The sequence below is a fragment of the Cryptotermes secundus genome, unplaced genomic scaffold (assembly GCF_002891405.2).
Source record: "Cryptotermes secundus unplaced genomic scaffold, Csec_1.0 scaffold1090, whole genome shotgun sequence".
NCBI classification, from domain to species: Eukaryota; Metazoa; Arthropoda; class Insecta; order Blattodea; family Kalotermitidae; genus Cryptotermes; species Cryptotermes secundus.
Genome location: NW_019734379.1, coordinates 596,375 through 623,845, shown reverse-complemented (window position 1 = coordinate 623,845; position 27,471 = coordinate 596,375). Strand labels below are relative to the sequence as shown.

Sequence of the window (27,471 nt, the reverse complement as noted above, 5' to 3'; positions counted from 1 at the left end):
TGGCCTATTGTACCAGCTCCGGGTGTTAGATGATGAGTGTGGAGCAGTCGGTGGAATGAGAACTGGTAGGGGAAACCGAAGTACTCGGAGAAAATCTGCTCAGTGTCACTTTGTCCACCACAAATCCCACATGATCTGACCTGAGTTCGAACCCGTGTCGCCTCGGTGGGAAGCCGGCGACTAACCGCTTAAGCTATAGCACGGATTAAGTACGTAAGTAAGTAAGTAGAGTTGTGTCTGCAGGGTTTCATTTCAGGGGAAACAGGAGTCGGGGTGAAGAAGTCAGTAACCAAATGGAGACTGCTCCTGAGGTCAACTCCGCTTGCAATTTATAACATTGAGCTACTTGTCCCAAGCGGCGACGCTTCTCACTTACAACCGAGAGATGTCCCGTTCGAATCTCGTTTAGCACACCGAAAATTCTGACCAGGGATTTTCGTGGCGTTCCTTAAATGGGAACAATAACTGAAATTAGCCTCCGACAACTTCATTGCACACCCTTTCCAATTAATTTTTCACGATTATCCTATTATTCGACACTACATAACCTTAGTTACTGAGTGGGTGTGGTTACAGCTGAGACAGCAACTTTGGTTATTTGCGCCTCATTCATTCATCTGTAATCTGTCAAGACGACAGGTCCACAGTCTCTTCCAAAACAGTTCCTCCACTTGATGCGATCTAGAGCTTTCTCCTTCAAATGAGAATATCCTCTTCTGTCCCCAGGGTCATCCAGCATCTTCTTACGTCTTCTGGTCCTTTCTATCCGGCCCTCTATCTTTCCTTGAATAACTTCTTTTAGAAGGCAGTTACTGCGTAATATTTGCGTCTATCCACAGCATAAAAAATCCTATGTAAATGGAGGGATCAAAGGAGACAGTAGGTTCTTGCGAAACGTTGGCAACCAGACTACACGGCTTCAAATCCTAAAATACCGTAACCTTCAAGAGGAGGAAGACGCTAAAACCGGATACCGTGTTCTGCGAAGGCAGTTCCTGGGTGTGAACTGTTTCTCAGGTGCGGTGAGACCAAAGCTGGTAAACAACATGCATGCACATCCGTGTTCACCTTGAGCAGCGCGGCGCGTTGTCAGTTCGCTCTCAGCGCCCGACATGGCTGCAGTTCTGGAAGTACTGTCAAGGGGGCTTCCCCTGGAGCCACTGCCACCGCCTTGCAAACGGGACGAAGCCCTGCCTCATGCCCCGGTTAGGAGCCACAACCTCACCGCCCCGGAGCAGAGAGTGAGTACTCATCTGACAGCATTTACCTTCTTCCAGATTTATTCGAACTACCTGTATTCTAACTAGGATCATCAGCTCTAGCGCGCTTGCGCAAAGCGAAGGGCTCTGCAAAAGAGAAGAAAAATAAAAGTTCCATATGAACAGACGATAATTATACTGCAGCGTTCTGTTGCACTGTGCATTCAAACTTTATGCTCTCACTCCTCGCCGTCATGCACTATGCTACAAGCCGGAAGGTCACGGGTTCGATTCTCGATGATTGTCAGTGGATTTTTCTATTGATCTAATCCTTCCAGCCTCACTATGCCTCTGGGATGACTCAGTCTCTAACAGAAATGAGTACCAGGAATCTGGCTGGCGGTAAAGGGCGGTAAGCACGTAAGGCTGACAACCTCAACGCCGTCTGTGAGCCGATTGTCTAGAAAATGTGGGAACCTCGATGTCTCACAACCCTATGGACCTCCAGGGCCTGTTACAGGGATAGTTCTACTTTTAACTTCCCGCCGTCTTTGTGCACCTTCGTCATGTATTGATATTCACACTTCGACATCTTCGCTCGCTATGCAACCAACACGTTTCGGCCTAACCGGCTATCATCAGGAGTGTAAGTTGGTGCTGCTCTGTTGTCACGCTGTTCTGCTCTTCATTTTGATGTAAAATGCACCTAAAATATTTTATTTCATTTTAAGGTAGATTATCACGCCGTTGCTACCTTATTTGCATGCAGGCCGAAGTGTGACGAAGTTGCTAGAGCGAAAGTGGCAGCGAAGAGTCGGTACTGTAGAGGGCACCTTTGCCGACTGAATTTCAAAGCTTACCTGTTGATAGCAGCACTGCTTAGTGCGCATTATTATGCTATCAAGTTCGATACATTAGTGTAAGTGTAACTTATCAAGTCCATAGCATAAGCCTGCAATTGTTATTTCAAATTGTCCCTCAAGAGTGGATCACAGTTAAATAAGTACGTGGCCGCGCCATAGCTCAAGCGGTTAGTCGCTGGCTTCCCACCGGGTCTGGTCAAGTGGGATTTGTGGTGGACAAAGTGGCGCTCGGGCAGGTTTTCTCCGAGTACTGCGGTTTCCCCTGCCAATCTTCATTCCACCAATTGCTCCACAATCACCCTCACCTGTCATCTCGTCTTGGTACAATAGGCCAGAAGTGGCCGCAGTACAAGGGACTTATCCCACCCCACTAGCAATAAAATAAATAAATAAATAAATATGTGGCAAAATATGTCGTTGATAAAAGCAACAAATCCCTGTTGAAATTCTGACGGGATTTATCCTACCTGACTCTCAGCCATATCTCGGCGTTGGCTTTAGTTCTGTGCTCTCTCAAACCAAAGATAAACCGGACAACCTGTAGCATCATACAAACGCGCCTTCATTTCTTGGCAATCTATAAAATGACATCCGACACAATTTCTATCATCACTGAGCAGAAATACCGGACATAAAACGAGAGAAATAACGTAACTTCGTAGGTGCTGGGTGACATAAAAGGATACAAACGGGAAGTATGAAAGGGCAGAGATCAGAAACGTCGTGTAGTTTCCTGGATACTAGACACAGATACACAGTGTATCTGCCGGTTGGGTGAACATCAGATGCAATATTAAGACCGTCTCGGAAGTTGTGACATTTCAAATCTGCCCACCGGAACCTGGCGTCCTTGCCTTCACAGAATAAGTCGCAGAAAGCAATCTCGGGCTACAGCTTGTGTTTCCATGACAACTGGTCATTTAATAACTTGGCAACTTTGAACATTTTTCACCGACCGACTGGGATAAAGCAACAACAAATACTGGAACAAGAGGAATAAGGACATACGTCACATTTCTTCTTCTTCTTCTTCAACTCCTCTGGCCTGTTCCCACTTCTTGAGAAGCCGCCAGTTGTGCAGCTATTCAAGAATTTCACAAAATTTTACAGAACCCGAAAGTTCATTACCGTGTTGACAAGAGCCCTCCGCTCGTCCCTATCCTGAGCCAGATCAATCCAGTCCACATCATCCCATCCTATGTCTCTAAGATCCATTTTAGTTACGAAGGAACCTGCCCTGTACAGACTCCTTACATTCCATGTATCGAATTTCATGTCCATTTTCCTTAGCTTACGTCGTTTATCCAAAGAACCCGTCCAGGTCAGAGGCCCTTTGTGACATTTAGTAACAAATTTATTTTTTAGGGCGAGGAGTTGTTAGTATCACACCCAGCCCCCAAGCTGGAGAACACTCCTTGTCGGTTGTCCGCGACTGCTTATTCAGTATAGTCGCAGCTACCCTCCATATCTGGAGGCCGTCTCCTCTATCCGCAACCTGAGGACGCGCCATGCCGTGGTGACAAGGGACCGACCTAACATGTGACTAATATTTATCTTCTGAAATGATGTAAACAAATGGTGGGATTTCTTGGACGGAGCATTGGCCCAACACAGGGCCGCTGCCAGCACAGGAGTGTCCGGACGGCGGCACACAGCAAGTGTCAGACGTCATAAGCGCTGCGACCAGTGTAAGTCACGTGTAAACCCCTGAAATTTACGAGTATTTTCCGTTTATAACTGATTAATGAGGAGCTTCATAATGACATTGCTGAGACGATGAGAGCAAGGCAGTTGAGGAGAGTGTGGCAAAGTGCCAGCCTCTTGCAGAATCCGAAGGTTATTACAGTGTGCACTGGGCGCCATATTGAGCCAGAAGAATCCAGTCCACACTCAGACACATTTTGGTATGATCCTTCCTTCTATGCCTGTCTCTCTCTAAGAGTCCCCCCCCCCCTGGGATTTCAAACCCAAATCCTAAGAGTGTAAATCCTACGGAAAATTGATTAATTTTATGTGGTCCCTGCTTTAAAGCTAATTAATTCTGCATTTTGCTCCAGTACTATATTCATGAGTTTCATACGAACCTCGATATAAATAACAATTATTTATCCTGTGTTTTCCTATGAGGAACTGAAATGTTAAACATAATTCAGATTAAACTGAGGTTCGAAAGCATCAATGTTTGGTAAGGAAAGGAAGCGCCGCAGTGAAGACAGTCCATCAGCGAATTCGCCACTGGTGCGAATCAACGCTTAGAAGATAAGAGAAGGAATTAAGAAACTTTGATTCAATTTGAGGAAAATCCTTGCGGGTGAAACAGCAGTTTGCTTATCTCTGTCTCCAGGATCAGGGGCTGAGTTCTCTACTGCTCTCTGTTATTATATCCAGACGTACGTCTGCTGGATGGCGCTCCTAGGGATTCTGTTGCCATAGAAACGCCAATGTAAAACTTTGCAATTCCAGTTTTAATACTGGCGTTGTGTGATGAGAGAATGGAAGTTGGTAATGACAAACGTACGCCTCCGACAAACACCTAAAGGGGTAGATTTTCCACCATTTCAGTTTCTCCTGGAAATTGAAAATGTCAAATGGAATTCTAGTGAAAGTGGTGAACAGATTATGGCCCACATAACACGTTTCCTATCTATAATAAAGGGGATAAATTAACGTGCAATGAATTCAGAGAGATCTCCTTTCTGTCTACCACATACAAAATAGTGAGGTATTGTCAGGAAACGGCTTGAAAGCATTGCTGAGCAATTGACCCGGGAATATCAGACCGGATGGCGGGAAGGCAGATCTACCATGGACCATACATTTACTCTGAAATAGATATCGGAAAAATGTTGGGAGTAAAATGTCGACTTATTTAAGATATAGTACATCTATGACCATACTAACAGAGAGAAGCTATAAGAATCAACGCTCCATTTTCATGTACCAGTTGAAATCATCAGAACGAAAGCAGCCCGAGGGAGCAGACTAGGTTAAGAATGCGATAACTACAGAACAACGGGTTGAAACAATGGAATGCCTTGACTCCTCTGCTACTTAATTTAGTTTCGGAGTTTATTTTTAGGAAGATAAGCACTGATCTGAAAGGGACGATAGAATGTATTCAGTTATTCAGTATTGAGGAGGTGGATTTCCCCATGCACCGCGACCAGTATTGATCTATTGTGCGTCCCCCTTTTAATTTCTACCGTCTCCATACCCTACCGGTACTGGTGCTTACTATCAGCCCTTTTCTGCCAGCGAGGTTCCAACCTTCTACTGGCAGTGGTATCTAATAGTTAGTCCCTTTCTGTCAGAGAGGTCCCCCCTCCTCTGGCAGTGGTACCTAATGCTTCCCCCATCTACTGGAGGCATTGGAAACTCTTTTGGGCGGGAAACTTTTGACCAAATTTTGCTCAGAGGTCTCCTAGAGACATGAGGTTCTTTTACGTGCCGTAAATCTACGACACGGGACCCACGGCGTAAAGTCCCTCCCGGAGGACTTATTCCCTGAATTTTTCCGCCCTTGAAAATTCCACGACCTCCGCCGGGTTTGAACCCGCGTACCTTGAGTCATGGGGTGGGAACGTTACCCCTAGACTACGGAGGCCGCTGACGATAGAATGTAAATCAACACGTGTTCTGGCTCATGCAGATGGCATTGCTGTTACCTTTCGGTCCTTGTCAGATGCGACTGAAATGTAGAATGAATTGGCTACAGCAGCAAAAGAAATTAACTTCGAAATGAACACAAATAAAAATGGCAGATAAGCAGAGCCACAGTGCAACGCTAATGGGAAAAACAACAGAGGATGTTGAGGACTTTGTGTATCTGGGGTCATAGCAAAGTGCAAACTGCGGCGAGGAGACGGAGATCCGAAGACTTCAAGCAAATAGGATGTATTTTTCACTGCTACCCAGTAATCCACCGTCAAACAAAGAAATTGCTGCATGAGACGGCGATAAGACCGGTGATATGGTAGGCAAGTGGAAGCTGGAGTGTCGCCAAAAAGGCAGAATCAGATCCGGATGCATTTCACAGGAAAGTACTGAGAAGAACATTTGTCCCAATGAAGGAAAACAAAGCACGGAGAATTACGTATGATAATGACATGAAATGCTGTCTGTCTAACCCCATGCAACCCCTTCCGCAATAGACATAGCTGTAACTGCTCAACAAATTGTCTACAAAGCGTACCGTTTTCTCATATGTGACGTCCTGTAATATGATAGATCTTTACGACGTTTCGGAGAAGATAATAATTTGGTCAATAAATTCTTTTTTTTTTTTTGTTATCGAAGAAAAAACTTCCAACACCTTCACCACAAAAGCATGGCAGTGAGCCTTACATCCAGCTACGTTCACAATCTCTTTCTTCAAGGTCCATTTTATTATTATCCTCCCATCTAAGCCTCGATTTCCTCTGATGATGTGCTCTAACAATTCTTGCTTCCTCTAAATTTTGTTAGAATGATTTGTAATTGTGATTTTGGTTTCAGCTGGCTGTACAGAACGCCCTGCGCTACTTCCCGCCCAGCACCCATCGTGCCCTAGCCCTAGAGTTCGAGTCTGAACTGAGGGAGTACGGCCATATTTACATGTACAGGTTCTTGCCGCAGTTCCCCGTCAGGTGAGACAATACTGCGCATGTCGGTACTTTGTGAGTGAGTGAGATGAGCCCTCTAACTAGCTAACTAACTAACTCCACTCTGCCTCGTAACCGGAGGGCTGCGGGTTCTTCACCGTCATCTCTGCTTTTCGCTGACTTGCTTGACTTAATTTTTAACCCTGAAGAAAGAGGCAGTGCGCTCTTCCGTCGATGAACTTCTACCGGACTACAGGGTGTTACACTCCTCAGAAACGAATGCACTTCAATCGGAAAACCTGAATGGAAGAGACCGGAAGACCTAAGCATAGATGGGATGATAAACTGGTCTTAAAGAAATAGGTTTGGAGCCTGTGTACTGGATTAGCTATGTCAGGGATATGGTGTAGTGGAGGAGTGACAAAGTACGGTCCGCAGGCCGATATTTGTATCGGGACCGCGGAGCTACTGTGAACATCTGCCTGTATTATTGATTTTCACTTATATCAATATTCTTCAAACTCAAATGAAAACCTTGTCAGCAGCTGCAAGCAGCACCATCTGTCGCACTGATGCGGTCATTACTGATATTCATCTTGCATACTATGCTTTTCCGATGATTAGAATATAGAAATACTGCGCTGACCTCTTTCTCACCTGGCAAAACTCCTGCAACCCTAATCCAACCCTTCAAGAACGACCCAGCTTCTTAGTCCCTGTCCCCAGATATAGCTCTTTCGTGTGGGTCCAGCTCAGTACGTTTTCACCTGAGGACGGACACAGAGTCCAGTTTCCGAAACGTTGTTTTTAAATAAAAAGCAGGACGATGGATAATGTCCAAAAAATCAATAACTTAGAAACTGCCAGTTGCGCAGCTACTCAAGAATTTTCCAACATTTTTATGAAACTCGATGGTTCATTACCGTGTTCATAAGAGACCTCCACTGGTCCCTATCCTAAGCCAGACCAATCCAGTCTATTACACCTTATATCTTTATCCTATCTTTGAAATCAATCTTAATATTAACCTCCCACATACGTCTAGGTCTTCCTAGTATTCTCTTTGCCTCTGGTTTTTCCACCAAAACTCTATGTGAATTCCAAAAAGTCAATAATTTTATTAATATAACATCGCCACAAACTTTTATGCCCCGTGACTTAATCTGAAAATCATGGTTTTAAGCCTCAGGGTTTTTACATGTTTTACTTGTTACTCTGAAACACGTTACGTACGATTAAATGGATAGTGTGATGAAGAGGTGCTGCCGGTTGCAGAGCCTACCCGCTGAGGGACTTCCCCGCGAGGAATCAGCACGCAGCGGCCATAATGCTCATGATTCTGAACAACCTGGACCCGGAAGTGGCGCAGTTCCCCCAAGAACTAGTGACCTACGGTGGCAACGGGCAAGTGTTCTCCAACTGGGCACAGGTGCGTGCAGTAGCCGCACGATATTTCAGATTTCCCGGCGCTTTCAATTGAAATGTAACTGAAGATGTGACGCACTTCATACCGAGTTCCTCTGTGCATGCAGATGCGGGTTGTGAGAATTGAAAACTTGTAGGCCAAATGTTTGAGAACAAATTTCCAAACAAACTATTGAACCTAGAGATAAATTTGTCTTTCTGTTTAATTAATTAAGGACTACGCCATGAAGACTACGGAAGTGGAGGTACAGATCCACGCAATCTTAACCTCGGCACTAGCGTGAAATAAGTGTGCAGCTTTATACCCCTTATTGCTTTAGTTCCGGCGAAAGGGTCCGCTATACTCATCGGAGAGGAAGCTGGGTGGGTCCCAGGGCCCGGTCTGGACCCTGTCGACGATCGAACCCTGGTCGTCCAGCCCGTAGCCCGTCGTTATCCCGACACCAATATTTGAGTCTTTGTAAGAAGAAATGATAGGAAGTTGGTTTCCTTCAGCCGGTACGCGCCGGTACGCATATGTGTACCGGTAAACTTAATTCAAAAGCCGAACATCAGTCGGTGAACTCCATAGTCACGAGCGTGAGAGAGCGGCAAACATGATTTCGAGAGAGGATTGCCTAGTCCTGAAACGAGTTTCATAATTTGTTCCTGCTATTTGATATAGGGGGCACGAGGTACTGTAGTTGCTTGAGGCACTATACTACAAGCCGGAAGGTTGGCGGTTCTGTTCCCGATTAGGTCATTGGATTTTTCAATTGACCCTAGGGCTGACTCAGCCTCTAACAGAAATGAGTATCAGGAATTTTCCTGGTGGTAAAGGGCAGCCATCTGTGAGCCAATTGTCTAGAAAATATGGAAGCCTCGACGTCTCACAGCTTTACCTTTTATGTGATACAGACCTACTCATTTAATAAAGAGCCGATCACAGTGGCCGCCGCGCGGTCTAAGGCATGAACCATCTTTGCCCTCTCGAACGCTAGGATCGTGGATTCAAATCCCACTCGAGACATTGATATCTGTGTGATTTTATTCTGTGTTTGTGTTGCTCTGTGTGTAGGTAGCGGCCTTGCGACGGGCTGATCCCCCGTCCAAGGAGTCTTACCGACTGTGTATAGATTAAGAAAGTGAAAAAGATGCCAAGGTCTACAAGGGCTGTAGAGCCATAGACAGACAGATAGATTTTCATTTCCGTTTATGAGTAGGAAGTGACGTTGCTCTGACAGCACGAAGTGACTCTGTGTATGTGTCTTTGCAGTTCTGGCTGACTATGCAGTACTTGTCCCAGATGAGCGAGGAGCAGACTCTGGTCATGTGTTCTGGACACCCCTTGGGGCTGTTTCCCAGTGGTGCCGCTGCTCCCCGGGCTGTTATCACCAACGGAATGGTGATCCCCAATTACTCCAGCAGACAAAACTACGATAACATGTTCGCGCTGGGGGTGACAATGTGAGTGTTCCAGTCTATCTGCCTATGGTTGTACAGTCCTTTGTTGCACCTTGGTCGGGGATAGAGGGTCTCACGGCCGATTTGAACCCGCACCTCTCGAAAACGGCGCAGGAGTACCGCGTTCGGCGGGTGTTGCTATTATTATTATTATTATTATTATTATTACCACTACTACTACTACTACTACTACTACTACTAATACTAATACTAATACTACTACTAAGCAGCCTCCGAAGTCTAGAGGTAACGTTCCCACCTCATGACTCGTGGTACGCGGGTTCAAACCCGGCGGAGGTGTCGAATTTTTAAGGGCGGAAAAATTCATGGAACAAGTACTCCGGGAGGGACTTTTAAGCCGCGTGTCCCGTGTCGTAGCTTTACGGCATGTAAAAGAACCTCATATCTCCAAAGGAGGTCACTGAGCCAATTTCAAGGACGTTTCCCGCCCAACAGTAGTTTCTAATGCCTCTGATAGATGGGGGAAGCATTATAGATACCGCCAAGCCAGTAGAGGCCGAACTCGCTGGCTCGGTCGGGACTGATGGTACGCACCAATATCGGTAGGGTATAGAGACTGGTAGAATATCATAGAGGGAAGCACAATAGACCAATACTGGTCTAAGTGCATGGGGAAACCCACCCTCTCCAATAACTAACTAACTAACTACTACTACTACTACTACTACTACTACTATTATTATATTTCAGCGTAGAAATTGGGTTTCTTACAACAGGTGTTGGTTATACGTTTCCAGATTTTGTCAGCGGTGAAGTTTCATATTGCTGTCTTCTTGGGTAGGACATTATGTAGTAGGTAGCCTGTTTTCAGCGTTTCGGAGGAAGACACTGCCACCGCCTTCAGGAAACAGCCCATTCCTCCGAAATGTTGGCGAGGATCTAGCGAACTACACGGTGTCAGAGATCCCAGAAGATATTTCTCTTCATATTAACAGCCATGGGAACCTCAAATCTCGCATATGATGCTCCTGGCCATGTAATGTTCTGCATTCGCTATTTGTTTACCTCTCTTAGGCCGAAGAATTTTCTTCATCATGAGCGCCCGCAAGGGTGGGGTGCGGGAAGCAAGCCCCCATGAACTATACAAATACCAAAAACTGGAATTATTTTTAAAGCTATTGTTATTATTATTTCCTGAATATTCTAGGAAGAATAGTAGGTATCAAAGTTGGTAACCCACTTTCATATCTGTCGTCTTGCAAAACTGGCTGAATTCTCCCCCCCCCCTCCCCCCACTGGGGGAGCCCACATTCTCAACAATATGTGATGGAGGGTCACGTCAGAACAGTTACACAGTGTCGATCTGCCTTCCCAGGTTCGGGCAGATGACGGCCGGCAGCTACTGCTACATCGGCCCTCAAGGGATCGTACACGGTACAACGGTAAGTGGGACAGTTCATGTCACTTCAATAACAGCGGTTCTCGCTTCATTTAGGGACGCACTTCGAATTACTGACATTGTGTAGCAGGGATAGTCAAATTCATTGAATATCGGCGTCACATGTGATGATCTTCAGAAGTTCTGAAGCAGCAGACACACACAGGTGTTTAGGTAAACGCTTAACCATGTATGTTCCCCGTCCGTCACTTCTTCTGCTATAAACAATCAAATGGCAGGGAAGAAATGAGACATGCATACAAAATTTTGGTAGGAAAACTTGAGACACTTGGAAGACATTGGCGTAAGCGGGAGAATATTAATAAAATGGACCTTAAAGGTGGTACGTGGGGGGTGAAGATTGAATTTATCTTACTCAGGATGGTGTCCAATGGTGGTCTCTTGTGAATACAGTAACGAGCCTTCTGATTTCAATAAGACGGGACTTTCTGTGCTGGTTACGTAATCAGATACACGTGATCTCGGTTCTTCACGCCAGTCCTCTGCTCACTTCCTTATCGATACAGCCTCCAACATTGGGACGGTTCATAAAATAGTTACAAGACACGCCACGAGAAACGGGCCCAGAGACTGGCGTCTCTTCCGGAGAACTACAGAACTACACCGTGCACGTCGACCTTTCTCGCTCGTAGGGTCAAGGGGAGTGAAATCGATTGTTGGTTGGTACAGTCAGCCTCTGAGCACTGGAACCTTGACAGTCCCGTCTCCAATGCAAAGACATTTCTATGTCTGGTTCTCCTCTGTCAACTTTCAAGTCAATTTCGGGTGAGAGAGCCCGAAAGTTCAAAACGCACACACAAAATCTCTCCATTGCGTCGGATTACCACAGAGTTCCATCCAGTTCAGATCAGGACGGCCAATAAACTAAAAAAGTAAAGCTATCCCTGTAACAGGCCTTGAAGGCCCATAGGGTTGTGAGACGTTGAGGGTCTCACATTATCTAGACAATCAGCTCAAAGATGGCGGTAAGGTTGTAAGCCTAACGCGCCGGCCGGCCTTTACTCCCTAAGAAAATGATTTAATTAATTCCTGGTACTCATTTCTGTTAGAGGCTGAGTCAACCCCAGGGCCATAGTGCGGCTGGAAGGATTAAGTCAATTGAAAAAATCCAATGACCTCATCGGGACTTGAACCCGCGACCTTCCGGCTTGTAGCATAGTGCCTCAACCAGCTACGCTACCGCGCTGATATGAATATGAACTGTATTTTAATTATTTGCGGAATCAGTAAGTAAGGAACAGAGCACGAAATACCATCGCGATTTGGGGCGCATTTGAAAATAATTATCCATTTGTGCTTGGAAATAAAATGAATTGCAAAGACAGGCCTTGATATGACGTTCTAACAGCGATGGCCATGAGGAATTATATTTTCTGGGATATATCGCTGTGTAGTTCAGAGACAACCCGACGTTTCGGAGAAACATATCGCTGCCATCTCTAGAGCTGAGGAGTAAGTCAAGCAAGAAACCAGCATTGAACAGGCAGCAAGCACAGCTCTGTCTGTACACGATATCATATTCCAGACGACGCGGTTTTGATTCCCGATAGAAGCAGGCCCGTCCGACAGGCTCTGCCGCTCCTATCCAGCGGGCAAAGCGATATACAGAGTGATTCTAAATTATTGTCGGGGTTTCCGCTTATAGGCCACGGAAACCCCGACAATAATGTATAATCACTCTGTATAAGTGTCACAAGCTGTCGCGCGATACTTTCGGACTTGACTTGCAGATCACGGTGCTGAATGCGGGCAGGAAGTACCTAGGGACAGAAGACCTGGCGGGGAAAGTGTTTGTCACCTCGGGGCTCGGAGGCATGAGCGGCGCACAGCCAAAAGCAGCCGTCATTGCAGGTTGCATCGGGGTCGTCGCGGAGGTAAGACCGACATCATAACTTTATCTTCTCCTCACTTTATCTCCATTTGTTATCCCTCCAGACCCTCTTCTGTCTTTTTGGTTGGTTATTTAACGACGCTGTCAGTGTTGAGACTATGTTGCGTCTGATGATTAATGAATGTAGAATGTGGCAGAATGACAATAGGCAGGGGAACTCTAGAAGTACTTGGAGAAAGCCGGCCTCAGTGCCACTTTCTATCCACCGCAAATCGCACATGACCTGACGTGGGTTTGAACTTGGGCCGTGCGGTGGGTAGCCTGATCTATGGCATGGCCTCTCTTCTTTCTCTTATTGTCCCTTTTGTTTTACAATTTCCCCGTTGCTCTTGTTCGCATCTTCCTCCTATCCTCCGTCCCCTCCTGCTCTGTCTTGCTTTCCTTCTTATATCTCTTCAGCGTCATGGCCTAGGCAAGCCTGTAGATGCTGTGCGTTTCGCAGGTCAGTCTGGAGGCCCTGGAGAAGCGACAAGCCCAGGGCTGGCTGCATAAGATAGAACGAGACCTCGACCGGGTGATACGGCGCATCCGAGAAGCGAAGAGGACCAAAAAGGTAAGCACAGGTCTCTTACAGGCTATCACCTCACGTCTTGGGCTGCAACTGAAACTGGGTATCCTAGCTGAGGGCTTCTCTCAGTCCCGCAGCACGCAAATGCCTGGAGAGTATGAGCGTGTCCTTCACACATACACAGCCAAACAATGCAAGTTGTGGTCTTCTCAGCTATGACGACAACACATATCAAAGTTTCAGAGAAACACGCTGTCTCCATAGATGTATGGGGGAGTGGAACCATAGCTCCACGTATTCTTAACTTCGACACTAGATGGAAATGAGTGGTCAGCTTCACGCCTCTGCCGCTTTACCCCCACAGAAAGAGGCCCTGGTGCCCTTTGGATAGGAGGCTGGATAAGCCTTAGAGCCGGTTTTGACACAGTCTAGTCCCTATGCTTACTGAGCTATCCCGGCCATAAATAGATAGTTAGCGTGATGAACCGATGCTTTAGCCTAGCAGTTATATCTCTGTTGGGATGACCGTGTGACAAGTGACAAAATTACAAACTTTACGAGCCAGGAATGGCTTTTTTTTAATATCAGTCAGTAATGAAAGAGGACCGAGTCACGCTAAAGAAGAAAACTAAGGACAAATGTCTGAAATACACGGCAATGTTCATCTCATGTTGCAGGCAGACTTGTTTTTCTCCAAGGCGAACGTGTGGGTTCCAATGTTCTGTTTCCATGTCTCCATGGTAACCGAGTTTCCTGCATGAGAGCCAAAAATAACTGTTTCATGATTCATAGAGGTACAGGTATATGTTGATCTTGTTGATTTACTTACGACGCTTCGAATAGTTCGATTCCCAGCAGGGGTAAACACTTTTTTCTTCTCTACAGCGTTCAGATGGGCTCCGGGGCTCACCCAGCTCTCTATCCAATAGGTACTGGGGGATTTTTCCACGGGGATAAAATGTCTAGACGTGAAATTGACCACTGAGCTCCATAGAGTACAGACGTTAAGAATGCATGGAGAAAAACTTCCACTCCACCATACGTCGTCATGGCGTGACGCTTAATTAAACAGAAAGACAATTTTACCCGTACCTTCAATAGCTCATATTATATAGCATCGAATGATTTAATTACTAGCGAGGGCTGAATTATTAGCAATTGAATTAATAGTGACGACTGAATTATTAATGAGAATTGAATTACTGGTGAGGGTTGAATTGTAAGCGACTGAATTACTAATGAGGATTGAATCATTAGTGACGACTGAATTACTAGTGAGGGTTGAATTATTAGCGACTGAATTATTAGTGAGGATTTAATTACTAGTTAGGATTGAATTGGAGAGGCTGTGGAAAGTTCGTGGCCCAAGTAGAGATGCTACATGCTACCCCTTCATTCTATTGCAGAGACTGAGGAAAAACACGAATACCAAGAGAGGAGAACGGAGAGCCGGACCGAATACAAAGCAATCGAAACTGCAGCTGTAACATGATAAACATTTGATAGTTGCATGCACTAAGCTTCATTCAGACCGCGCCACATCTCAAGCGGTTAGTCGCTGGCTTCCCACCGCGGCGGCCTGGGTTCGATCCCGGGTCTGGTCAAGTGGGATTTGTGGTGGATAAAGTGGTACTGGGGCGAGTTTTCTCCGAGTACTTCGGTTTCCCCTGCCAATCTTCATTCCACCAAATTCTCCATCATCATAATCACACGGGGCAGGTACAATAGGCCAATCAGTAGCCGCCGTGCCGAGTGGACCCAGCTGGACTCCATCCCCCACTAAACGAATTTAAAAAAAAAAGCTTAATTTAAATTCTTTCTTACAGGCGGTCAGTATAGGTTACCATGGCAACGTTGTGAGCCTGTGGGAACGTCTGGTGGAGGAGAAGGAGAAGACTGGAGAACTCCTGGTAGACCTGGGTTCGGACCAGACTTCGTGCCACAACCCTTACAACGGGGGATACTACCCCGTTCAACTGGAGTACGTGGAAGCGCAAGAGGTACAGTGCCTTACAGACGTCGCTGGGTTTGAGGTTCTCACAGCGGTCACTAGGACGTGACGCCGTCAAGTCCGGTAGAAATTCATCGACGTTTCGGAGGAACGTACTGCCTCCATCTTCAGGATCGAAGAATAAACAGAACAAGTAACCAGCCGGGTTTTTCACATGCAGCTCGATCTCTTTACCTCTTGGTGGGTGCTTGGCTTATCCTTCGACCGTGATGATGGAGGCAACATATTCTCCCGAAACATCGGTGAACTAAAAGAGAACATGGTGTCACATCGCAGAAGAGTAAAAAGTCATTCCAATCGCATGTAGGTAAACATAGGCAAGGGTGACGTTTGCATTGAGCACTGGCACACGGGCCGCCAGTTGTGCTGCTACTCAAGAACTTCCCAGCATATTATTGAACCCGAAGGTTCATTACCGTGTTCACAAGAGCCCTCCACTGGTCCCTATCCTAAGGGAGATCTATCCAATCCATACCATCTCATCCTATCGTTCCTAAGATCCATTCTAATATTGTCCACCCACCTACGCCTTGGTCTTCCCTGTGGACTCTTTCCTTCTGGCTTTCCCACCAATATCATATACGCATTCGTCTCCCCCATTCGTGCTATATGACCTGCCCACCTCATCCTCCTTCACTTGATCATTCTAATTATACTTGGAGAAGAGTACAAGTTATGAAGCTCCTCATTGTGCAGTTTTCTCCAACCTCCTCTCACTTCATCGCTCTCCGGTCTAAATATTCTCCTCAACACCCTGATCTCAAACACCCTCAGTCTATGTTCCTCCCTTAATGTCAGAGACCAAGTTTCACACCCATACAGAACCACAGGCAAAATTATAGTTCTGTATATTCTAATTTTTACGCAGCAGACGAGAAGACAGAAGGTTCTAGACTCAATGGTAGCAAGCATTGCCCGAAATACATTTACGGAATCCGAAGGATCATAACAGTGCTCACAAAATCCCGCCACAGGTCCATATCCTGATCCTTTGGTTTGCGTACTGCTGCTTCGGAACTTCACATGACACGCGACCGAAATTGCCGTCATGTTCCTACAATGTCGAAAGATTAGTGATTGGTAAAAACATGGAAGCCGGTCACGGTAGCCGAGCGGTCTAAGGCATGTACTGTCTTCGCTCGCTTGGAAACCGGGATCGTGGGTTCGAATCCCACTCAGGGCATGGATGTTTAGTTTGTGTGTGTGCGCTTTTCTGTGTTTGTGTACAGGTAGAGGCCTTGCGACGAGCTGATCACTCGCCCAAGGAGTCCTACCGAATGTGTAAGATCTAGAAAAACCGAAGTGAACGGAGAAGTTCATGGAAGTAGGCCTAGGCCCACTGGGGCTGTAGTGCCAAGGAAAAAAAACATGGACGGTAGTGATAGTGAATTAATTTTAGGTAAGACTACCATTCCGGCATTTTCCAGGAGGAACTGAAGAAAACAAGAAAATCTGTCTTCCGACTAGAATTCGAACCCGGAACCTACAGATCCGGTAATACTGTCCACTTAATTGAGGTGTTGGGTCATTCTGTACGAGGTATTCATATATTCCTAGGAGGGACTTTCAATGTTTGTTCTGGTGCTTAGGCGTAGGGGAACTATAGCATTTGCGCACCATGTTGTGAAGGTGCTGGCCATGGAGCCGGATCGCTTCAGGAGTCTGGTGCAGGCCAGCCTTGTGCGGCAGGTTGCCGCCATCAACAAGCTAGCCGAGAGCGGTATGTTCTTCTGGGACTACGGCAACGCGTTTCTATTGGAGGCACGGCGCGCGGGGGCGGACGTAGGGGTGCAAGGAGATGCCACGGGTCTCAACTTCCGGTACCCATCTTACGTACAGGATATCATGGGGTGAGTACATCCATGATGTCCGTAACAATGTGTCACCTCTCAGGACGCCCTCGTCTTCATGTACGTGTGTGTTCTCAGGGACATATTCTCGCTCGGGTTCGGCCCGTTCCGCTGGGTCTGCACTTCGGGAAGCCCCGACGACTTACACGTGACGGATCAACTTGCTGTTCGTATCATGGAGGACATACTTGCTGGTACGTGAGGTTGCAAACTGAACCTGAATTAAACAGAAATCTCACTTCACCACTTAAGTATTACTGTCGAGGGCCGTGTCATAGCTGAAGCGGTCAGTCGCCGTCTTCCCATTGCAGTGACCCGGGATCGACCCAGGTCGCAGCATGTGGGATTTGTGGGGAACAAAGTGGCAGCGGAGCAGGTTACTTCCGAATACTTCGGTTTCCCCTGCCAATTCTTGTTGTAGTAACTGATCCATATTCATTAACCTTCCTATAATCGACGCTATATGGCCTCGATGCTGAGAGCGTCGCTAAGGAAGGAATTAAAAATGTGCACTTGTGGTGAATTTACTAATGGGTAGGGGTTTTTGGGTATAGAGGGAGTGCCCCCTGTGGTGGAGGCGCAGTATCTGGACAACTTGCGGTGGATCAGAGAGGCCGGTCAGCACCATCTTGTGGTGGGTTCCCAAGCGCGGATCCTCTACTCCGACAGAGTGGGCAGGACCCGCCTCGCTCTGGCCTTCAACTCCTCCGTGAGGGACGGAACATTGCAGGTAATAATACTGGCTTCATGGCGCAGAACTTTCTTTTTTTGAAAAGTTGGCTCAGCTTGTCAAGAAGTTCCATGTTTGTATGGTACTCGAAGAACCATCCTCTGGCAGCTGAACCAAGTCCACGCATTCACATTCTATTACTGTCAGATCCCAGCTCAGGTAATGTGACGTTTATGGAGGATAAATCTGCATAGGGGCGCTTGTTCCCCGAGTACTTCGGTCTCCCTTGCCAGAAGTTCCACCAGCAGCTTCTCACTCGTAAATCATTATATCGTCAAAGCTACAATCTCAGTACTAACGGCGTCATTAAATAATCAATCTAGTGATTCTCGAGTGACGTGACGTGTATGTCTATATCCGATAATGTCGCAGCCTCAGACATACGCCACTCTCATCCGCACTGCGTACAGTTGCAGAGTTCCAGAAGCCAAGCCATTGTTTGCACTCCAGTTCTGCACTGTGTCGCAGTCAAACGCCATTAGCGGGGCTCAGCTTCTTACAGGCGCTCAAAAATGTTAACTTCTCCGTAGAAACAGAGAACAGCTGTCTCCAGCGACCCGACAGATACGTGATGCGGTTTGGATTGGTAATCGGATTTATTAGTCACTTAATACATACACAGGCCGCGCCATAGCTCAAGCGGTTAGTCGCTGGCTTCCCACCGCGGCGGCCCGGGTTCGATCCCAGGTCTGGTCAAGTGGAATTTGTGGTGGACAATTTGGCGCTCGGGCAGGTTTTCTCCGAGTACTTCGGTTTCCCCTGCCAATCTTCATTCCACCAATTGCTCCACAATCACCCTCACCTATCATCTGGGGCTGGTACAATAGGCCAGAAGTGGCCGCAGTACAAGGAACTTAGTCCCACCCCACTAGCAATATAAAAATAATACACACACAACTCGTGACTACATTTCATAGGTCAGTACCATATAAAGACTAGCGTTTTCAGTTGCGGTCCTCACTGCTCTGCTTGCTGACGTCTTCCAACAGTGGACGTTCCTTTGCTTCCGGGCTCACGTCCTCGCTGGCTGGCGGCTATCTCACACCAACCTCCTATTCTTCTAACTGCCGTCTCAGGACTCTCTCGTAAATCAAAGTCAAAGTCAGAGTTACTTTACGTCTGACGATTTACCGCCAATCAGTTCGTCTTGGCGTCAAGCCCCTGAGACCGATGACCAGAATTTTCTTTTCCAAGTGAATCCCTGCGGTAATGGTCTTTACGTAAGAGCTCGTCCTCGTTATATAGCCTCGGCACTGATCGCACTGAAAATTCCGCTACCATTATTGCGTGTGTGTCGCGGCGATCACGTGACGGATATCGGGCCGGTGCCTAGCAACTGGCGTGTTTGCAGAGCCGTTCTCTAGTAACGTCTGTCTCTGCTTGTTTCATAATTTTGTCTTTCAGGAGACATGCCACAGTAGAGCCAGCTTGGTTCATTACCCAGAACATATCACAGTGAATGTTCTTGGAAGGAAACGGCTCGTTTCCACTGTGCCCCCTTCTGAGGGCACGCATCGTTACGAGCAATTTCATTTGTAATTAGAAGCGATAACGAGGGACTAATTTGTAAATGACAGGGCCGCATTCTGGGGATAAGGAAAGCAAGTGAACACTTTGAAGCCTTAAATATTTCAACATGTGGAGATAGCTCTGTGAGTGGTTGAGAACCCGCTGCAAACATGAACCATTGCACGTAAATTCTTGATTCTGTTTTGTAAACAGCCTGTAGAGCAGAATCCACGCTTTGCTAACAAGTTACAAACAATAGCGGAAGTTCTCGCAGAATAATTCCTGCTGCTGCTGAAACTAAGTTGCTCCCATGGAAAGAGATGTCGGAAATTGCTGAAGTCATTAAGGGGGGGGGGTGGAAGCTGGGTGTCCAACAGTCATAAAAAGGAGAGCTCAATTTTCTGCGCTCTCAATATGTTACAAGTCTAGAAGAATAAGTGAGCAAGAGAATGAACTGGTGAGGAGGTTGTACCGCGCCTCAGGTCTCCACAGCGGTGAAACCTTAGAATACTGTGATCTTCTGGTTACGGAACCGTGCTTTACTTCCTGACGCTGCCAGCATATAGCCTACAGGATCACTGAACTGAAAATGATTAGGAAACAGTCATGGCTTAATCGGAGTATTTACACTGGCATTTATCTGGAGGGACGGAGGAAAACCATGAAAAGACTATCAGTACCGCCGATGTCGAGAGTAGATTCGAATTGAGCACCTCCCGAATAAGTCGACGCTAACCTCATCCATGTCACTCTATAGTTCGATTCAGTGTTACGAACGTTTCGGAGGAGCAAGCTGCCTCCATCTTCAAGCAGAAGAAAACAACGTAAATTTGGTGAATAGATTAATGCATGGGGGAATGAATTAATTAATGATTGGGCGAATCATTGAATAGAGCGAATTAATTGGCGCACTCCATTCTTAGAGTTATGCATGTTTCAGCAAATCGCACACTCCAGCGCTCGTGGACGGCTGAGCAATTCTCGCAGACGTCATTAATGAACGCTTTCAGAAATGCAGCAGAAGTGAACATAATTACGCAGCACTGAACACGTCACGACCACAGAATCTTTCTGAGATATGGACCATTTCCAGTAGAGCATTATCATTCGTAAAGCTTGAGTACGAGCTTGCATTGCTCTTAGAACGACTTCAATTCATTCAATGGTACACAGGCTCCTCGGACGTAATGTCTTCTACTGCAGGGACTTCTTATGCTTCAATTTTTTTGTTAGATGGCTACAATCTACAGGAAGTTTGGGTCATGAAATGGAACGTTATAATAATAGGGAGAAGCATATCATGTGGTCTCTCATACTAATTGCTTTTTTAGCAAATTTTAAAAGTCTCGACATGAAAGAAATGCCATCGAAATTTTTATAACAACAATACCTGTACACTGATATATTGGGTTTTTGGACTTTATCCATCGTCCTGGTTTTTAAGATAACTAATAAAAACACGACGTTTCGGAAACTGGATCTGTTTCCGTCCTCAGGTGAAGGAAAACACCTATTCTGTTGGGTCCGTTAGAAAGAGCTAGCCTCAATCACTGGTCCAGTGTTTTTATTAGTTATCTTAAAAACCAGGACGATGGATAAAGTTCAAAAACCCAATATATCAGTGTGTTATACACCATCGTCAGAATCCTATAGTAACTACTAACAATACCTGTACTTAACTTACTATTTGAACAACACAGATATGGCATCATGTAAATATTAAAACGTGCTGAAAATTAAATAAACCTGCCCAAAAGAAACAGTAGAATAGAATATACTGCTATCGTGGAATGCGCCATAGCTCAAGTGGTTAGTCGCTGGATTCCCACCGCGGCGGCCCGGGTTCCATCCCGGGTCTGGTCAAGTGAGATTTGTGGTGGACAAAGTGGCGCTGGGGTAGGTTTTCTCCGGGTACTTCGGTTTCCCCTGCCAATCTTCATTCCACCAATTGCTCCACAATCACCTTCACCTACCATCTGGGGCTGGTACAATAGCCCAGAAGTGGCGGCAGTACAAGGGACTTAGTCCCACCCCACTAACAATAAAATAAAAGTGCTGGAATGAAGTTACGTAGTCCATATTCTTTTTCAAATGCTTCCATTCACAATTAACTACACAAAGTAGATATATGCAGTCCTCGCCCATAGTTTCGGTCCTGAAGGGCGTTCGTATTGTGAATCGCTGTTTCACATAGGTGGAATCTTGTAACTGGGAGCCGCGTTCCCGAACGACCTAAAGGCGACCGAAGAAAAAGAGGACTCAGCAATTTTGTTGATCTAGTAATCGGAAACCTATCGTGCTATAACCACTGCATGCCACAGAATAAGTTAAACAATGTAAAAAACAGCAGAATTCTATAAATGATGCACACCAAAACCGAGTGTAAGGCGAACCGGCTGATCGACGTTGCGTTCGTCTGTTTTCGTTTTCGTTCTTACACGTTCGTTTTTGTCCGGAAGACGATCAAACCCGAGGGAATGCGCTTCACTGCAGAAGTTCGCATGAGTGAACATTCATAATGCGAATCTTCGTAAAGCGAAGACATTACCTCAAACGTCTCCACGGTTTCCATGTCTGCAATTTTTTAATGCTTACATTTGTAGTTAGATTTACGATAAACCTCGACACCAAAAATCGCACGCCCAGTTGCAATAATTCATTACTTACGGCGCAACGAGCAGGTTGGTCTAGCGGTAACGGTTGGCCTGTAATCGGGAAGTGCTCTGTTCGAAACTCGGCGGGGACACCGATATCCTGAGATGCCTCGCTGTTTATTCAGTCTCTCCGGGCAAATATCTGAGTAGTAACTCGATAAGACCAAGGCCGTTTCCTTCTGAATCCTTTCTATGTCATTATTCACCTCATCGCCTCATTCAAAGTTACGTACTAAGAGAGGCTGAGAGCCTCTTAAGACCAACTGCAAACCACTACCTTAATTGTCACACCACAGTTCGTAGGTCAACATGTTGGCAATGATACTGTAGCGTGTACAGCCGTTACTGTGCGACGACCGCGAGATAAGCAAATGTACCAGAGCCTTCGCTAGGCAACGGCTCGGTAAACACGTTCCCGCAGAAACGAATCGAAGCGCAACAATAGAGGTACTGTTGGAAACGGGGTGTTTCTACTTGGTCTGTGCCTAGGAGCTATCTTGAAGACAATTGGGACGACCAAGTCAGTTCTGCACGGGAGGCTATGAAAAGAGGACGTAAGTGCGTGAACCTGAAGAATCTTCACTGTTAGAAGCCGTTTCCAGGGAACGGCTGGTGAAAACACAGAAGGCTGGAAAAGGCTTAGCGGATGCTACGGTAATTTGTGAATTGCCAAGACTAACAGTGTTGCTGTAATTGCTTGTAGTTCCGAATTGTGTGTATAACTGGTCAATAAATCCATCCACCAACCCAAATCCCGTCTGTAGTCTACCCTATACATAAGAATACATTAGAAATGTAAGGTAGCCTTGCTGACATCCGTACCAAATTTAAATAAATCAATCAAACGGCACCACAATTTAATTTTGTCTTAAATACACGTAATTAAAAGGACTGAAAAACTTGGAAGTTCCGTTTATGTTGCTCTGTGAATTTGGCCAAGACTTCTGAATCACTAGTTTATATAAAGTTTCAGTTCCTACCGTAGAGGGAACACAATCGCCGTCATTACAGAGACCACCCGGTTAGTGCAGTTTATGAATCTAGTCGCCGTTTATTGTGAGAACCATTCAAAACAACAAAATACAGAGCTCTCAATGTCACAGCAAGTGGTACAGAAACTTAGCATCCAGTTTTAACGGTCAACAGAAGGGTCACTACTGTATTTATTTTGTGCAGAGGTAAGATGGTGCTTTCTTTTTTAAAGAAAAGAATGCATTTGTGAGACTTTGTTGTGGTATATTTTTGCTCTCAGGCTCCAGTTGTCATCAGCCGAGACCATCATGATGTGAGTGGGGCAGACAGCCCTTACAGGGAAACATCCAACATCACTGACGGATCTGCCTTCACGGCAGGTGAGGGTTCCGAAGGATTTCAAAACACTTCTAATTAGAAGTGTCAGATTATAATCTGACTGCAGAGGATCCCACAAAAAAGACACTAGAATGGGAAGCAGGGCTGAATTTGGGGGGGATATGGTTGGCTCGATTGTGGGCTGTTTGTTAATGTTATGGCCGCGCCATAGCTCAAGCGGTTAGTCGCTGGCTTCCCACCGCGGCGGTCCGGGTTCGATCAAGTGGAATTTGTGGTGGACAAAGTGGGGGCAGGTTTTCTTCGAGTACTTCGGTTTCCCCTGCCAATCTTCATTCCACCAGTTGCTCCACAATCACCCTCACCTATCATCTGGGGCTGGTACAATAGGCCAGAAGTGGCCGCAGTACAACGGACTTAGTCCCACCCAAAATTAATAATGTTACACCGAGCGCAAACTGATTCAGTGTCAGATACGGCTAAAAGACGATTTCTTGCTTATGTATGGTTTATTTAACGACACTGTCAATAGTAAAAGATATCCCTGTTAACAGGCCGTGGAGCCCCATAGTGTTGAGACGTCGAGGCTCCCACATTTTCTAGGCAATCGGCTCACAGATGGCAGTGAGGCTGTCAGCCTTACGCGCCGGCCGCCTTTTACTCCCCAGGAAGATTCCTGGTACTCATTTCTGTTAGAGGCCGAGTCGACCCCAGGATTATAGTGCGGCTGGAAGAATTAGGTCATCTGAAAAATCCAATGACCTCATCGGGGAATCGAACCCGCGATCTCCCGGTTTCTAGCATAGAGCCTCAACTAGCTACGCTGCCGCGTGCCCCCACTGTAAGTAACTGAGACTATATAGTGCCGAAAGGCGACTGGCGAATAATTATTTGGCTAGGACGTAGAAAGAAATGGTCGTCTCTTAATTCGAGGTAGCGTCCCGGAATTTTGGTGGAGCACTAAGTAAAACGACGAACATTCCAATCACGATAGCAGGTCTCGGGGCTGAGGTTCGAGCCCGGTATCTCCGAAATTATGAACTAACGACGGACTTCATGGCTTATTTTGAAATCTAGTGCTACTAAACAAAATGGATTATAGCGCGCTGCGTATGAAACAAGAATAAGGTACGAAATTTTGCAGAGACATCCAGATACGGGTCACGGCGACACGAATAACAGCGAATTCTCTGTTCCAGATATGGCGGTACAGAACTGCATTGGAGACTCTTTCAGAGGCGCCACCTGGGTGGCGCTTCACAACGGTGGCGGAGTAGGCTGGTAGGTTGGCCCCGTCCTCTCGTCAAAAGGGAAACTCCAGGACCACTGTCACCATAACACAAGGACTTGACATATGGCCATGGGTCTCGACACCAAGTTGGACTGTCCGACTGTCAGTTGTAAAGCCATTTGCATTTGCTAGCTTGACCAGCTGCGTTTTGCCACTCTCGTGGTGACAGGGTGTTACAAAAGCAATAAGATAAAGACAGAGCTATCCCTGTAACTGGCCATGAAGGCCCAAAGGGTTGTGAGGCGTCGAGGCTTCCACATTTTCTAGACAATCGGCTCACCGATGGCGGTGAGGTTGTCAGCCTTACGCGCCGGCCGCCCTTTACCCTCCGGAAGATTCCTGGTACTCATTTTTGTTACCTTTTTTAATACTGTGACTTTTGTTCTCCTTTATAGTGCCGAGACACGACATGCACTTAATTATTTCTGTGCTTACTTGTAGATCGCCCTCCCACTTTCGCCAAACAGAGTTCCTGTGGTTTGTGGTATTTCCTCCCAATAAATAAACATCATCAGCACAGGCAAGAAGCTGATGTCCTCATGGCAACCTAGCGAGGGGTAGTGTACTGTTGGTGTCATTTTTCAGGGGCGAGGTTGTGAACGGGGGTTTTGGCCTGGTTCTGGACGGCACGGAGGCGGCTGCCCAGAAAGCCGCCCTCATGCTCAGCTGGGACGTCAGCAACGGCGTGGCCAGAAGGTCAGTACATCTGTTAACATTCCTGAGACACCATTCAGGATCGGCTACCGAAATGTAGCTACACTAGCAAAGTCACGACAGGCAACCAGAGCATTGCCAACAGACTTGAATATTTTGAAGGACCGTCCTCGAGAACTTGGAATAGAAATAATTTTTAAAAATACCTCCGATTTTTATAGTAATATCTGAAATATTACCTTCTTTTCTTTCAACTCCGATTTTACCAAAAATCCAGAGAGGGCAGATCCTTGGAGGTTACCCGCAAACTGTACCCCTGAGGGTGTTTTATCGTTTAAATTGTGTTTAATTAAAATAATGACAAGATAGTATAAAACGGATTCTAATTCCGTTCAGTGCTCTATTAATGTTTCATCTGGCGCAGAACAGAAGTCAGTGGCGGCTCTTGTGAAAACTGTAATGGGCCATAAAATGCGCGCAATTTCTTGACCAGCTTAGAGACAAGCTGCTTCTCAGAAAGGATCGGCCTCTGGAAACGGGTTATTTTACGACTGTTTCAGTTATCGCTGACAATATACCGTCGAATGAATCGATGAACTGGAAAGGATTTGGAAGGAAGCAGTCACGGGCTAATTGAGATACTATACCGGAATTTACTTGAAGGGACTGAGGAAAACAATGAAGAACTTCAGCCAGGACAGTCGGCGTCCCAGCCGAGATTCGAACAGAGCGCTTCTGGTCTATAGCGTTTCCCCTATAACAGCCTGTTCTGCTACTCCATGGAATTCGCTGGTTATTCCTATACTGTGAAGAAAGTGAAATGCAATAGCACAATAGATCATTGAAGGTCGCAGTGCGAGGGCCAGTTTTATGGGTCACCCCTCATATTCATACTCAAGTATAATGCAAAGTAAAGGAAAAAAGAAAGGTAAAGCTATCCCTGCAACAGGCCGTGGAGGTCCATAGGGTTCTGAGACGTCGAGACTCCCACATTTTCTAGGCAATCGGCTCACACATGGCGGTGAGTTCGTCAGCCTTACGCACCGGCCGCCCTTTACCCCCTGGAAGATTGTGGTACTTATTTCTGTTAGAGGCTGTGTCGACTCCAGGGCCATAGCGCGGCTGGAAGGGTTAGGTCAATTGAAATATCCAGTTACCTCATCGGGAATCGAAACCGCAACCTCCCGGCTTGTAGCATAGTGCCTCAACCAGCTACGCTACTGCGTGCCCCAATGCAAAGCATGTCTAAATAAAATTCAAACAACACTGGTAGCACGGTACGACGTATTTCGTCTCTTAGCAGTTCTGACGGCAAATGCATCCTTGAAACTGTTTCAGGTGCTGGTCGGGGAACAAGAAGGCGCTCCTGGCCACGAAGATAGCCATGAAGGAAGTTGCGTTACTGCGCGTCACACTGCCACATGAAGTTGAAGATGAAGAGGTGCTGAAGAATCTTCTTCCCCACTAACACAGCGCACAAGAGAGCCTCTTCTCCTGCAGACATACAGCTGCTCCGCGCCACAAGTGATGGATGGCATATTGCCGAGCAAGAGAGAAGGCTAGGGGAAGCTCTGGGCGTTCCCAGACGTCTTTCTCTGCAGAGAGCCAGGCAGCAGACTGACCTGCTTCGCCTCTCTGCGCAGCGTTCCAACAAATGGACTTATGTTAGTGACTGTTTCTGACTATGCGTGCCGTCACTTATGGCGCGAACTGTCGCGGCACAAACCCAACAACAGACTGCCCTTCGAGGAGTAGGGGCGGGGCGGGGCAGGAGAAGACGGCATGATCACATCTGAAAGCGCATAATTTGCCACGGAGCTATTCGGATGGAAATAATATTCTGATACACTGATACATAAAGAAAGGATCCTAAAGGAAGAGGGCGTGGGGTTGTGGGCTGGATTAGTGTGCCTGCGGATAGCGACCAGTGGCGGGATTTTGTGAACGCGATACTGAACCACTCGGTTTCCTAAAACGCTGTGATTCTCTTGTATAGCTGATATTCTATTACTGTCACAAGAACGACACAGCTCCATGATGTTCGATATGTTCCAAAAAATGTATGGGATTGCCTTTGACGTGTCAAAGGACATGGAGTATATCTACAGACTCTACTGTATTCAAAGAAAACAAAT

The 27,471-nt window shown here is 46.4% G+C and overlaps 1 protein-coding gene across 2 annotated transcripts; it reads left to right on the top strand.

Annotated features, from left to right (window-relative positions):
• Positions 1 to 1,073: 1,073 nt before the first annotated feature.
• On the top strand, positions 1,074 to 27,384 carry LOC111868954 (urocanate hydratase). 2 transcript variants are annotated; one of them, XM_023860086.2, is made up of 15 exons: positions 1,075 to 1,241; positions 6,557 to 6,687; positions 7,918 to 8,071; positions 9,323 to 9,513; positions 10,847 to 10,913; positions 12,661 to 12,804; positions 13,264 to 13,374; positions 15,156 to 15,329; positions 16,970 to 17,190; positions 17,269 to 17,384; positions 17,745 to 17,920; positions 23,336 to 23,435; positions 24,591 to 24,672; positions 25,268 to 25,378; positions 26,675 to 27,384. In XM_023860086.2, exons 1-15 carry the CDS (start codon positions 1,113 to 1,115, stop codon positions 26,802 to 26,804), a joined length of 2,037 nt encoding a protein of 678 aa, XP_023715854.1. In that variant the 5' UTR covers positions 1,075 to 1,112; the 3' UTR covers positions 26,805 to 27,384. The 2 variants fall into 2 exon arrangements, with proteins under 2 accessions (XP_023715855.1, XP_023715854.1); XM_023860087.2 differs by lacking the exons at positions 23,336 to 23,435; positions 26,675 to 27,384 and having other exon boundaries at positions 1,074 to 1,241; positions 25,268 to 25,355.
• Positions 27,385 to 27,471: the final 87 nt, after the last annotated feature.

Bases quoted from the DNA above. Each gene is read 5' to 3' on its own strand.
- LOC111868954 (XM_023860086.2), top strand. From the start codon at position 1,113: ATGGCTGCAGTTCTGGAAGTACTGTCAAGGGGGCTTCCCCTGGAGCCA. The intron at 12,805-13,263 runs GTAAGACCGACA...TGCGTTTCGCAG, and splicing joins GCATCGGGGTCGTCGCGGAG to GTCAGTCTGGAGGCCCTGGA. The intron at 15,330-16,969 runs GTACAGTGCCTT...CATGTTGTGAAG, and splicing joins AGTACGTGGAAGCGCAAGAG to GTGCTGGCCATGGAGCCGGA.